The sequence below is a fragment of the Ornithorhynchus anatinus genome, chromosome 3 (genome assembly GCF_004115215.2).
Source record: "Ornithorhynchus anatinus isolate Pmale09 chromosome 3, mOrnAna1.pri.v4, whole genome shotgun sequence".
Lineage (NCBI taxonomy): Eukaryota > Metazoa > Chordata > Mammalia > Monotremata > Ornithorhynchidae > Ornithorhynchus > Ornithorhynchus anatinus.
The window spans coordinates 95,605,444-95,619,473 of record NC_041730.1 but is presented as its reverse complement, the minus strand read 5'-3'; the positions used below and the strand labels follow the sequence as shown (position 1 = coordinate 95,619,473).

At 39.7% G+C, this 14,030-nt stretch overlaps 1 protein-coding gene across 1 annotated transcript in view; it reads right to left on the bottom strand.

Moving 5' to 3' along the window:
* The window catches only part of BICC1 (BicC family RNA binding protein 1), a 284,059-nt gene that overhangs the window by 57,262 nt on the left and 212,767 nt on the right, over window positions 1–14,030 (bottom strand). Inside the window, exons 5-6 of the mRNA XM_029059879.2 lie at window positions 3,244–3,323; window positions 1,899–2,057 (exon numbers count right to left, since the gene is read on the bottom strand). Of these exons, the coding sequence (XP_028915712.1) occupies window positions 1,899–2,057; window positions 3,244–3,323 (239 nt within the window). The remainder of the gene's footprint in view (window positions 1–1,898; window positions 2,058–3,243; window positions 3,324–14,030) is intronic.

Sequence of the window (14,030 nt, the reverse complement as noted above, 5' to 3'; positions counted from 1 at the left end):
GGGATTAAGACTGTGAGCCCTATGTTTGACTATGTTGGACTATGTCCAACCCAATTATCTTGTATCTGCCCCACTGCTTAGAACAGTGCCTGGCACATAGTAAGTGCTTCAAAAAACCACAAGTAAAGCACCTAATCTCTCCTCCTAAAAGTACTAATTTATCTTCCTAAATTTGCTGTTTCAGGAAACACCACCATTCTCCATCCCAGAATCCAGAACCTCAGGGTTCTCCTTGACTTCTTGCTCTTCTTCAATTCTCACACACCATCTAAATGCTAAATCCTGACAGTTCACAACACTCAATCAAGGAATCAATCATATTTATTTTTAATATCTTTTGCCTAAAAATGTTGCCTAGCACATGCCTTTCCACTTCTCAAATGGGCTACCAATTTCGCTCTGCATTAAGGAAAGACACTAGGCCAGTGGTTTCAAAGCTCTATACCTGCACTCTCCTTGCACTGGGCTCTCTTCATTATACCCAAGCTCAAACTTTACACTCCTCATTCAATCAGTGGTATTTATTGAGTGCTTATTGTGTACAGAGAGTACAACAGAATAGAATTGGCAGACACGTTCCTTGCCCACAACAAACATAGTCTAGAAGGGATCTATCCCTGTTCTCTCCACCCAAACAGCTCCTACTTGGGTACAAACTCTAGTAATATCACAACTAGACTGTGGCATTGGTGTCTTTGCTGGTGTCCCTTCCTCTAGCCTTTCCCCTCTCCAACCTGAACTACACACTACTGCATTGATCAAATTCCTGAAGGGTCACTCAGCACATATCTTTCTCTTCCTGAAAACCCTCCACTGACTCCTGGTATTCCCCCGAATCAAGCAAAGTCTCCTCTCCTCATGATTGGCATTATGGCTCTTCATCAATTCCACTTTATATTCACTACTCCCCAACCCTCCCAAGGCTATGTTCTAACTGTACCTCACCCTGAACTCTCCCTGTCTGCAGCCCCTGACTTGTGCTTTTCCCTATCACTTGAAACTCTCTCATTCCCCAGATTGGATAAAACACAGCCCTCCCTAGATTCAAACCTCACTTCTTTCAAAATGTCATCATCATTTAATTCCCTGCATCCTGAGTCATGCAAACTCACCAGCTGAACACTTAGGTACTTATTTATACCCTTCCTCAGAACTTAAAATACCCAAATATACCCATTTAAATACACACATTTATTCAATAGCATATTCAATTACTTATTGTAAATACTTTTATGTCTGCCTTACCCGTCAAAGTAAATGCTCCATAGGCAGAGGGAAAGTATCACTTGCTGGCTTTGAATTTTCCAAGTGCTTAGTACAGTGCAGAACATTCAGGAGGTGCTCAATAAATGCCATTACTACTACTATCATCACTCTACAATTGGTGGATCTGAGGCGGGGAGAGACTCATGGCAGGGGGATGGGCGTCAGTAAGGGGCCAGAGACTGAAAAGGTGAGAAAAAGTCGTGCTTGGAGTTGTTCTCTCCCAAGCACTTAATACAGTGCTCTGCACACAATACAAGCTCAATAAATTCCATTAACTGATTAAGGAGTGTAAGGTTTGAGCTGAGGAATTACAAAGAGAGCCCTATGTAAGAAAGAAATTACTGGTATAGAGCTTTGAAACCACCGGCCCGGTATCTTTCCTTGATGCAGAAGGAAATTGGTAGCCCACTGGAGGGTTTTGAGGAGGGGAAGACATGGGCCAGTCAACACTTTTAGGAAAAAGATATTAAGCAAAGTGGTTTTAAAAAGTTACTCGAAAAATTATGTGGGGGAAGGTTTAAAAATAGAGGGATAGTACCAATTACATGAAATCGATCATGTTCCACAAATAGAAACTGATATATTTTACACTGTACAAGGAGATGAAGTGAAATATAAATTAAAAAATTCACCTGGTTACTTTTTTCAGCTTGGTTATTCCTATTGGAGTCTGGAAAATGGATGTGGCATCCTGTTTCCTCCATTACTTTTTTAATATTGTTGCCACCTTTGCCAATTACATGAGAATGTTCCGTATGTGAAACGTCCATCTTCAAAGTTACCCGATTGCTCTAGATTGAAACCATTTTATTGGACTCAAAATAATGGCAATTTCTCCAAAACACAGTCTTTTACATAAATAGCATTTGTGACAAAAATAAAGTTGTAATCTACCCCAGTGCTTAGAACAGTGCTTGATACTTAGCATGTGCTTCACTAATACCATCATCATCAAAGTTGGTGATGAAATGGACTCCAAGGACAAATCTCACTTTGATTTAAACATCAACCTCATGGTGATAAACTCCTTTTCATAGTCTCCAATGTTTAAACATTGTTTTTTTTTTCCTCTTTGGAAATAAGGGTATAAATTATAATTCTTTGATTTTAAAACAAAGTTCCTTATGATCTTTGATGATTTTTTTTAGAAAGTGGGCTCTAAGTAGATTTGGCACATCTCACTGACAATAAAAACAAGATTAGTCTTTTTTCCTTATAATTATTATGCCACACTTTAAATAAAATAACTGAAAATAGATTGCAGATAAGTTTCAAAATAATTAAAATTTGAAGACATAAAGAAAAATATGATCTGAGAAGAAAATTCAAGAAAAAGGTTAACTAGACACTGACAATCATTTTTCTAGAAACTCTAAATGTAGTTTCAAAATTTCCCTTTCTAGTATGCAACTACAGAGGCGAGATGAATTAAAAAGAACAGAAAATAGAACTGCTACATTACTAAAATAAAATAATCTTTAAAAAAGCAGAGATCTAAAACTAAAAATTTAAATCTGGAGTCTATTAGGGAACAGGAATGTTGTGGGGTTCAAACCTTAAGGAAACTGTCCAGCAGGAGCAGGTTAAAATTGCAAAATTTCAAGTGCTAATTCTAACTCATTTACAATTTAAATATCAAAAGCCTCATTCTTTGCACATGAGATTTTAATAAGCAAAAGAGAAATCAAAAATATTTGTCTTGATAAATGTCCTGCCTTATTCCATCTTAAAATGAATTCTCTTTAAAACTGAATATTCATTATACAACATTTAATAATTAAATTTTCTACTTTGGTTACACCTATGGATTTGCAGCTGTTTTAAGGTGTTTTTTAACAGTCCATTACAGTAATCTCCCTCATCTTGAAAAAAAATAAAAAAATACTATTTACTCTTTTTCTCCGGTTTGTTTTTATATAAAATACACTCATAGTGTGGGAGAGAATTGAAAATTCCATATTTTACAATATCTCTTACTTTTGTGTCTAAAACAGACATGATCCTTTCCTTGGCTTCTTTAACATTTTCTTTCTTTCCAGAGACCTTAATATGGGGATCTACAAGAAAAACAAAAACAAATGGTATGTGTACAAATTCCTTTAATATTTCCACATATAGATTTTGAAATGTTCCCAGTCTTCAAATTGTAGTTGTGGTTCAGGACCAGAACCAGGACTTGTTAGGTCTAAATTATTCTCTTCCTAGTATTAGCTCAATGTAAATTAAGAATATTTTGTTCATCATTTATCTTATGTGAGTGCTATGTTGATCAACCCAAGCTGTCATCAAAATGTCATCATGATTTTCCATTACCATATTAATTAAGTCCAGTACTGCCTGCAGAGAACAGTTCTAATGCTGGGGAAACTATTGAAATATTGAAAATATGAAAGGTCCTTGCTCATACAGAGCTTGTAGCTTAGTGAGGGGGGTGATGGGGACAAGGAGGAGATGGGGAGAAGTAATAGAAATAGAAACAAGTGGTTTGGTATTGGCAACAAAAAAAACACTACAAATTAGAAGCTTCAAAAATAGTTTTGCGGTAAAAGAACAATCCTCCAGGGAGTAAAATGTCTACTTGAAAAAGTAGATTATTGACAATGAACAACACCTTAACTTGAGTTCTGCAAAGGAAAAAGAGTCTAGGTTACAAATTGATAAATAGATACATATTCATCCCATTTTTTTAGAATTCCATACTATATTTACTATTTGGCAGCCACTTAGTTTATCAACTCTCTGAGCTTCGAGGAAATCATTTCTGAAACCAATCTCCTCCAGGAAATCTTTGCCAATTAATGTTTTGATCTCCTCACCTTATCATTCCCCCAATTACCACATCAACATTTCTGCTTCAGCATGGCCTAGTGGAAAGAGCTTGGGGCCTGGGAATGAGAGACAGGTGTATTAGTCCTGGCTTCCTACTACCTGCTGTGTGACCTTGGGCAAGTCAGAGAATAATAATTGAGGTATTTGTTAAGTGCTTATTATGTTATGTGGTAGGCACTGTACTAAGCACTGGGGTGCAAACAATCGAATCATGTTGGACACAGTCCCTGTCCCACTTGGGGCTAACAGTCTTAATCCCCACTTTACAGCTGAGGTAACTGAGGCACAGAGAACTGAAATGCCTTGCCCAAGATCACACAGCAGATAAGTGTCAGAGCTATAACCAGAACCTAGATCCTCTGACTCCCAGGCCCATGCTCTATCCAGTAGGCCAAGCAGCTTCCACTGCTGCTTCTAGCGAGGCCTAGCGGAAAGAGCATGGGGCCTGGAGTCAGAGGATCTGGGTTCTAATCCCGGCTCTGACACTTGTCTGCTGTGTGATCTTGGGAAAGTCACTTAACTTCTCTGCGCCTCAACTTTCCTGTTCTGCCTCCTAATTAGACTAGGAGCCTCATGTGGGACAAGGACTATGTCCAATCTAATTAACTTGTATCTACCCCAGCACTTGGAACAGTGTTTGACACATAGTGGGCACTTAATAAATAACATAAAAAGAGACTCAATTAGCCCCATCCCCTCATGCATCCTTTTTCACATCCATCTACATCCCAGTTCACACTCTTCACTGCTCCAGCCAACCTACTCACTGTTCCTTGTTCTCATCTCTCTTACCAATGACCTCTTGCTCAACCCTCCCTTCTACGTGAAATCCCTCCCTCCCCAATTACTGTTCTACCCATCCAAGGTCCTTCTGAAATTTCATTCCCTCCAGGAGGTCTTTCCTGATTAATCTCTCCTCTTCCCAACCTGTTTCCCCAACTACTGCTACTTCAGCATTATTGCACCACCTAAGCACTTGGGTATTCACAAATCTTTATATTTCATTATTCATTCATTCAATCGTATTTATTGAGCGCTTACTGTGTGCAGAGCACTGTACTAAGCACTTGGGAAGTGCAATTCAGCAACAGATGGAGACAATCCCTGCCCACAACAGGCTCACAGTCTAGAAGGGGGAGATAGACATCAAAACAATTAAACAGGCATCAGTAGCATTATTATAAATAAAAAGAATTATAGATGTGTACATATCATTAATAAAAACAAACAGAATTATAATTATAAATATGTACATATAAACACAAGTGCTGGGGGACAGGGGAGCTAGAGCAAAGGGAGCGAGTCGGGGTGATGGGGAGGGGAGGGGGAGCAGAGGAAAAAGAGGCTTAGTCTGGGAAGACCTCCTGGAGGAGGTGAGGTTTCAGTAGGGCTTTGAAGGGGGGAAGTGTGCTAGTTTGGTGTATATGAAAAGGGAGGGCATTCCAGGGCAGAAGTAGGACGTGGGCTTGGGGTTGACAGCAGGACAGGCGAGAATGAGGCACAGTGAGGAGGGTAGTGCCAGAGGAGCGGGGTGTCTACCTACCTTTAATTTGTTTCAATGTCTGTCTCCCTCACAAAATTGTAATCTTCTTGAAGGCAGGTATCATGCCTACTAACTCTATCGTACTTTCCCAAGTGCTTAGTGCATGTTCTGCACAGAGTAAGATCATAGTAAATATGCCCTCTTGGGGGACAGGAGCAATACCAAATTCTGATTATCTTATATCTACTATAACATTTAACATGGCACTTGTTATATAATTAATGTTTAATATATACATAATTATTAAGCACTAAGTATTCACAACCCCACCTAACACTTTTGTACATAGCTTTACACTCCACTGGTTTTTCCTACCTGCAATTTATTTAAGTGTAAGTCTCCCTACTATCTTGTAAATTCCTTGAGGGCAAATATCATGTATATGACTTTTACTATACAATCACAAATATAGCGACTGTATAGTAAGGTGAGACACAGCACGGCCTAAAGGATAGAGCATGGGCCAGGGAGTCAGAAGGACCAGGGTTCTAATCTCAACTCCACCAATTGTCTCCTGTGAGACCTTGGGCAAGTCGCTTCAGTTCTCAGTATCCTCATCCGTAAAATGAGGATTAGGACAATGAGCCCCATCTGCTATGTGATTTTGGGCAAGTCACTTAAGTTCTCGTGCCTCAACCATAAAATGGGGATTGAGACTGTGAGTCCTACCTGGAACAGGGACTGTGTCCAACCTAATTTGCTTGCTTCCACCCGAGATCTTAGGAGACTGCCTGGCACACAGTGTTTAACAATAATAATAATTATTATTATTATATTGGACAGGGACTGTGTCCAACCTGATTAGCTTCTATCTACCCCAGTGCTTAGTACAATGTCTGACACTCAGTAAGCACTTAACAAATACCATAAAAAGTGCATTGTACACAGCAGGCACTCTATAAATACCCTTTTTGAAAACAAATTTTAAAAGATGACAGACTGACAGGTTAAACAGTTCTAAATGTTCCACTGCTGTTTTAGAAAAGGTTGCCTTAATTACCAAAAAGAACAACTGAACAATCTGCTATGGAAGTATACTTTTCCCACTCTATTTTCTATTTAATATATTCTGTAAGAGAGCATATGTCTTCAGAGGTTTTGGCAACTTTCGTTTTAATTATATGCATATGAAGCTGAGACCCTTCTATGTATAATCCACAGGAATAAAGGAAATCATTTTTTGAGTTATTTTTGTCAATCATTTGAAACTACCTACTTAAATCTGGAAATGAACATGTAGCTGTCTTCATTTAAAAGAATGGTCACGCTCTCTTTAGACTTCAAATGTGACATAAATGTCTTTAAGGTGAACTCCAATGCTCAGTACAATGGCAGGATTGCATTCTTAAATAAATTTGCATTATTATACCCATGCTTCAGTGAAGCCATAGGCAAGTTCCTAACTTTGGGCAGGGAATGTGTCTGATATATTGTTATACTGTATTCCCCAAGTGCTCTGCAAACAATAAGTGTTCAATAAATACGACTGACTGACAACTGCCTTCTATCCAGTCATATAAGAAAAACACTGTGGTCTAGCTGAAACCTGTAATGAAATCATATTACAGGAGAAGTGCATATTACATATTTAAATCAGTCACCGATATTCCATATGTATACAAAATGTTTGTTTCTAGTTATAGCACGTATTTACAGGTATACATATAAACACACGTCTTCATATAGATTCAGAGTATGTTAGTATTAAAACCTGCCCTTTTACTAGTTTGTTTATAAGGTCTATCAAATTTTCAAACCCTTGGCATAAAATCTTTTCTTTTAGATGTAATCAGACAGCACCCTCTCATCCAAAGAGTAATTTTAAAGTGTCATTTTGGCAAAGGAAAAACAGGGACTTAAATCATCGAGATCAAAGTGAAAACAAAACAAAATCAAAATAGCAGAACTGGACCCAAATGGCAGTAACTGGAATTAGAGAAAATTTTTCAGTACAATAACAAAGTAACACAGCAGTACCACCTAGTGACAAAAACTAACAACTGACACATGGGAAGAGAGTATCCACCACCTAAAACGGCCAAAAAACGGTCATTTACAAAATGCAGCATCAAAGAGCACCCCGGGATCTGGACCAATATTCATTACCGCTTCCAATTCCTTAACTTAACACAGTGAGCTTTCATATGTATGTCAAAATAAGAAGAACCAGAAAGAAAATAGCACCTCATATATAATACCTTCATTCACATTTATTCAATCGTATTTATTGTGCACTCACTGTGTGCAGAGCACTGTACTAAGCGCTTGGAGCATACATTGTAGACTGTATGCTACTGGAGGGCAAAGATTGTGTCTACCATCTATATTACATGGTACTCTCCCAAGTGCTTATTATAGTGCTCTGCACACAGTAAGCACTCAATAGTAAGTGCTTATGGAAGCTATTGGCTTAGTGGATAGAGCAGGGGCTTGGGAGTCAGAAGGACCTGACTTTGGATCCTGGCACCTCCCCACATGTCTGCTGTGTGACCTTGGGCAAGTCGATTCCCTTATCTGTGCCTCTATTACCTCATCTGTAAAATGGAGATTAAGACTGTGAGCTCCATGGGGGATAGGACTGTGTCCAACCTGGTTATTTTGAATCCACCCCAGGGAATAGGACAGAGACTGGCACAAAGTAAGAGCCTTACAGTAATACCATTAAAAAAATTTAAAGATCACCATCAATCGTATTTACTGAGTGCTTACTAGGGGAAAAGCACTATACCAAGCACTTGGGAGAGTAAAATTCAGAGTTGGCAGACACATTTCCTGTCCATACTGAGCTTACAGTCTAGAAATTGATTGGTTGACTAAACAGCTCTCCAAAGGAGGATGGCAAGCCCAACAAGGAAGATGTGATCTCCAAATCTCGCTTCAGTCAGCTAATGCTTTACCTCTGTGGCTGGTTGGATTCCAAAAGGTCAAGTGATCTTTTCCTTTCTGCAGCAAGCTTGACATCTTATCTCCACTTCCCTTCACTCCCCATTTCTCTCATCCACTCCTCCCCTCTATTTAGTATCTGGAATGCTTCGTCTATGCCTCAGCCAGACATTTTCATTTCCCACAAGAATATAATTCAGGCTAATGGTATGAACACATCTCCTCCTCCTATGAGCTGCAAAGAAGTGATGAACGCTACAAACCTTCAGAGAACTTCCATTTCCAATGAGGAACTTGCAATTCCTTCAAGCACTGGTGGCACCCCCATATCAGGGGGCACCAAGTGATTTGGGGAACTGCAAAACCAAAACATTATTTTCACCTCAGGGCTGAGACAGTTAAATCTGATGAAATAATATATGGACTCAAATCAGGCCGCCTCCCTATAAACACTGAAAAGGGAGACTAATGTGCTTGGTGTGGGCAAGGAACATGCAGCTAATTCTGTTGTAGTGTATTCTCCCAAGCACTTAGAATAGTGCTGTATGCATGGTAAGTGCTCAATAAATACTGCTGATTGATTGATTGGTGGCAACCAATCCTCTGTTAAGTGGATAATCAGCTTCCCCGAACAATCTAGGCCTGTATTACTTTAGATGCAGATGGTCAAAGGGGGAATTATTTGATAGGCTCAAAAGGGCTTGAATCATTAATGTCCCAGATAGCTGTCCCGTTAGAGTGCAAACTCCTCTTCTAGACCGTAAGCTCGTTATGGTCAGGGCACAGGTCTACTAAATTTGTTCAGTCATTCATTTAATGGTATTTATTGAGTGCTTACTGTGTGCAAAGCACTGTACTAAGCACTTGGGAGAGTACAATACAAGACAGACACATTCCCTGCCCACAACGAGCTAACAGTCTAGAGGAAAATCCTGTCCCTGACCAAGACTGCTTATATTGTTCTTTCCTAAGCACTCAGTACAGCACTCTGCATACATTAAGTGCTCAATAAATATGACTGATGATACATGATGGGCATTTTTCTGCATATGAGAGGTAGTTTCAAGAGCTCTTTCATGATCTCATTTTTCTCCTCATCCAGGAAACAGGAAACTGAGATAATCATAAAGGAGGTTGTTTGGGTCTGGAACTGCCAAGAAACAGTAGGCATCCTAGGTTCCTTAGATTGGGTATTTGAATGGGTTTCAGTAAAAATGACTAATTCTTGCTTTCAACACAAAACTCAAGAAAAAAAACAAGTGCTTAAGTGAAGGTGAAAGGCAGCATCCTGAACCATGATCAAAGATGGGGATGGCCATTTATGATGTTTAGGACATTCATGATTCTTCCTATAAATGTGAGAAAGTCATTTGTCCTGAAACTTTTATTTGGATCATCTGGATTCTATTATTGGTGATACCCATAAAGAGTAAGGAATTGGGACAAATTATACATTCTACATCTCTCCCTTCCCTGCTCTAAGGGAAGGAGAAAGTGTTTGGTGTTAATAGTGCTGTGTTTGGGGCTGTTGGAAAAGAGAAGAAAGCATCAGCAAAAAAGGGATAGACTGGAATTCCATATGGTGAAGAGGTCTGCCTCATCAGGGTTGTCCATCAACAGGAGTTTTTCAATTCCCAAAGAGACTGGTGGTTTCATAACTGTCCAGTGCACACTTACATGGGTTAGCTGTTGCTCTGCTCACTGTCAGTCTGCTAAGATTTCTATTCCTATTATTATGGTACTTGTTAAGCGCTTATTCTGTGCCAAGCGCTGTGCAAAGCGCTGGGGTAAATACAAGATAAACAGGTTGGAGAGTCTCTGCCCCACATAGGGTTCACAGTCTACTTGAGTTCATTATGGGCAGAGAATGTATCTGCTAATTCTATTGTATTGTACTCTCCCAAGCACTTAGTACAGTGTTCTGCAAATAATAAGTACTCTATAAATGCCACTGATTGATTGAGGAAACTAAGACTGGGAGGGGCTCAGTGAATTGTCCAGGGTCAATTAGAGAAGCAGCGTGGCTCAGTGGAAAGAGCACGGGCTTTGTAGTCAGGGCTCATGAGTTCGAATCCCAGCTCTGCCACTTGTCGGCTGTGTGACTGTGGGCAAGTCACTTAACTTCTCTGTGCCTCAGTTCCCTCATCTGTAAAATGGAGATTAAGACTGTGAGCCCACGTGGGACAACCTGATTCTCCTATGTCTACCCCAGCGCTTAGAACAGTGCTCGGCACATAGTAAGCTCTTAACAAATACCAACATTATTATTAACATCAGCCAGTGATAGAGCTGAGACTAGAGTCTGGGTTTCATGTCCTTCTCTGTTCAGGTTCTGTACTTAGATTTGCATCCTTTATTCACCCCTCAGCCCCATAGTGTTTATAATATAATGATGATAATGAAAATAACAATTGTGGCATTTGTTAAGCACTTACTATGTACCAGCCACTGTACTAAACACTGTGGGGGGGATACAGCAAATCGGGTTGGACACAGTCCCTGTCCCACTTGGGGCTCACAGACCCCGGCTCTGCCATTTGCCAGCTGTGTGACTTTGGGCAAGTCACTTAACTTCTCGGTGCCTCAGTTCCCTCATCTGTAAAATGGGGATTAAGACTGTGAGCCCCACGTGGGACAACCTGATTCCCCTGTGTCTACCCCAGCGCTTAGAACAGTGCTCGGCACATAGTAAGCGCTTAACAAATACCAACATTATTATTATTATTATTACTCAATGCCCATTTTACAGATGAAGTAACTGAGGCCCAGGGAAGTAAAGTGACATGCCCAAGGCCACAGAGCAGACAAGTTGCAGAGTTGGGATTAGAACCCATGACCTTCTGACTCCCAGGCCTATGCTCTATCACTCATTCATTCACTTGTATTTATTGAGTGCTTACTATGTGCAGATCACTGTACTGAGCACTTTAGAAAGTACAATTCAGCAATAAAGACAATCCCTGCCCACAACAGGCTTATGCGACACTGTACTCAGTGCTTGGGAGACTACAACAAGGTTCATAGACACAAAAATCTTACAGTCCGGAGGGTTGAATCCTCTAAACTTTAGAATCTTCCTTGTCTGTTGAAAAATGGTATTCAATCCTACTCCCTCTTATTCAATCAATCAATCATTAATTGAGCACAATAAATACAATTGAATAAAGTGAGCACTTACTGTATGCAAAGCACTGTACTAAGTGCTTGGGACAGTACAATAGAGCAGAGGTGATAGACATGCTCCCTGCCTACAAAGAGCTTACAGTCTAGAGGGGGAGACAGACACTAATATAAATACGTCATATAGTGGGTAGAGCACGGGCCTGGGAGGTCATGGGTTCTAATCCCAGCTCTGCCATTTGTCTGCTATGTGAACTTGGGCAAGTCATTTCACTCTCTGCACCTCAGTTAGCTCATCTGTAAAATGGGGATTAAGACTGTGAGTCCCATTTGGGACGTGGATTGGGTCTAACGTGATTAGCTTGTATGTGATCAGACAAGATAGATAAAAGACAGAGAAGTAGCGCTGCTTAGTGGAAAGAGCACGTGCTTGGGAGTCAGAGGATGTGGGTTCTAATCCCACCTCCACCACTTGTCTGCTGTTTGACCTTGGGCCAGTCACTTAACTTCTCTGTGCTTCAGTTACCTCATCTGGAAAATGGGGATTAAAAGTGTGAGCCCCATGTGGGACAACTTGATCAACTTGTATCTACCTCAGTGCTTAGAACAGTGATTGGCACATAGTAAGTGCTTAACAAATACCATCATTATTATTATCTACCTCAGTGCTTAGTACAGTGCCTGACACATAGTAAGTGCTTAACAAATACCAAAAAAAAGAAAAAAGAAAAAAAGAGGCAGCTCAAATTTCCTACTCCAGAAGTTTCACAGGCCTTTTCTACACTGACATACTTGATGCCAGGTCCCAAGCGAGGGTTGATTAAATGCTATGCTTCCTGAGCTCACAGGCCTCTCTCCAGTAGAAAATTAGCATTTCACAGCTTGGATTCAGATTTCCATCAGAACAGGAATAGGAGCATTTTAGTCTCATTCATCCTGTTTAGAAGGAATAGCAATTGCTAACTGTTGTTCTAGTCAAATGAAATACTTGGCCCAAGTTTCATTCCTGAAATACTGATCCTTTATTTCAATAAGTATAAAATCCATGTGATGTGTGGCTAGCAATATAAAATGCCTTCTTCTGATTTATACAAAAAAATTAAGAAACAGACCACTAAGTTGAAAACATTTGACAAGTGAAACAAGACAACACCAAATTTATTCCAAATTCTGTAAGCATGTTAATAAGGGAAAAGTTACATCAGAAAAATAATGGAGGGAGGTAGGAAGAGGAGGAAAGTGTTTCATCTTAAAAATATGGAAAACAAGGCCCACATGGATAGAAATCAAGTGCTATTCCTTACATAACCCGCTTCGAAACACTTTATGTAATCTCATATGCCTACAATACTACTGGGGTTTTTCTATTTATTTCACCCTTTTCACTGTTCAGATGAACCGAATGTATAATACTAATTGTATGAAAAATTTTCTCCCAGAGGTTTATGTGATAGGAATTTCTGTATTCATGGAGAGAGATCTTTAGGCTGAGACACAGGACCTCTGGTTTCTGTTCCAGGCACAACTATTGCTTCGTTCTGAAAATCTGTGCCTCTCAGTCTATACAATCAATGGGATTTAATCAATCGATGGAATTTACTGAGCACTTACTGTATGCAGAACATTGAACTAAGTGCTTGGAGGCACTCAACATTTTCCCAGTCCACAAGGATCTTACTATTTTGGGTCATTCTCATATTTGATGGCTATCAGTTTTCAAAATGGGGACATGGAGAGGCCGAGGAAAGCAGTTACAGAGTTTTCTGGTGTCCTTCAAACATATTAATTATTAGATTCCTAGATTCTAGTATTTAATCTAGTATTGAATCTAGTAGGCTACTAGATTCAAGAGTAGTAGAGCCCAAATTACTGTCCCTTCCTAAAAAAACAAAAACATTTCACCACTGGGAAAGCAAAGCAAACAAGAGAAACAAAATTTAGGTCACCATTAAAACTTGCACATACATCAACAGCCACTTTTCAGTATTCAAGCCTAAAATAGGACTATATGTGACCTGATTATCCTGCATCTACCCCAGTGCTTACTACAGTGTTTGGTACAGACTGTAAGCTGGTTATGGGAAGGGAATATGTCTGTTTACTATATTGTACTCTCCCAAGTGTTTAGTACAGTGCTCTGCACACAATAAGTGCTCAATAAATATGATTGAGCATAGTAAGTGCTTAACACCACATGCGCTATTATTACCATCTGCTCAAACACAACAAGCCTCATTATTATTATAATTATCTGCTCAATGCTGAGCATCTATGATGCAGTGGCACCAAGGAAGGTACCAAATATTCTATAGAGCAGGAGGTACTTCCCAAAAGCTGCAAATATCCAAAAACAACATGGGTTGTCAGCAACTTACACTCTAGATTCTGA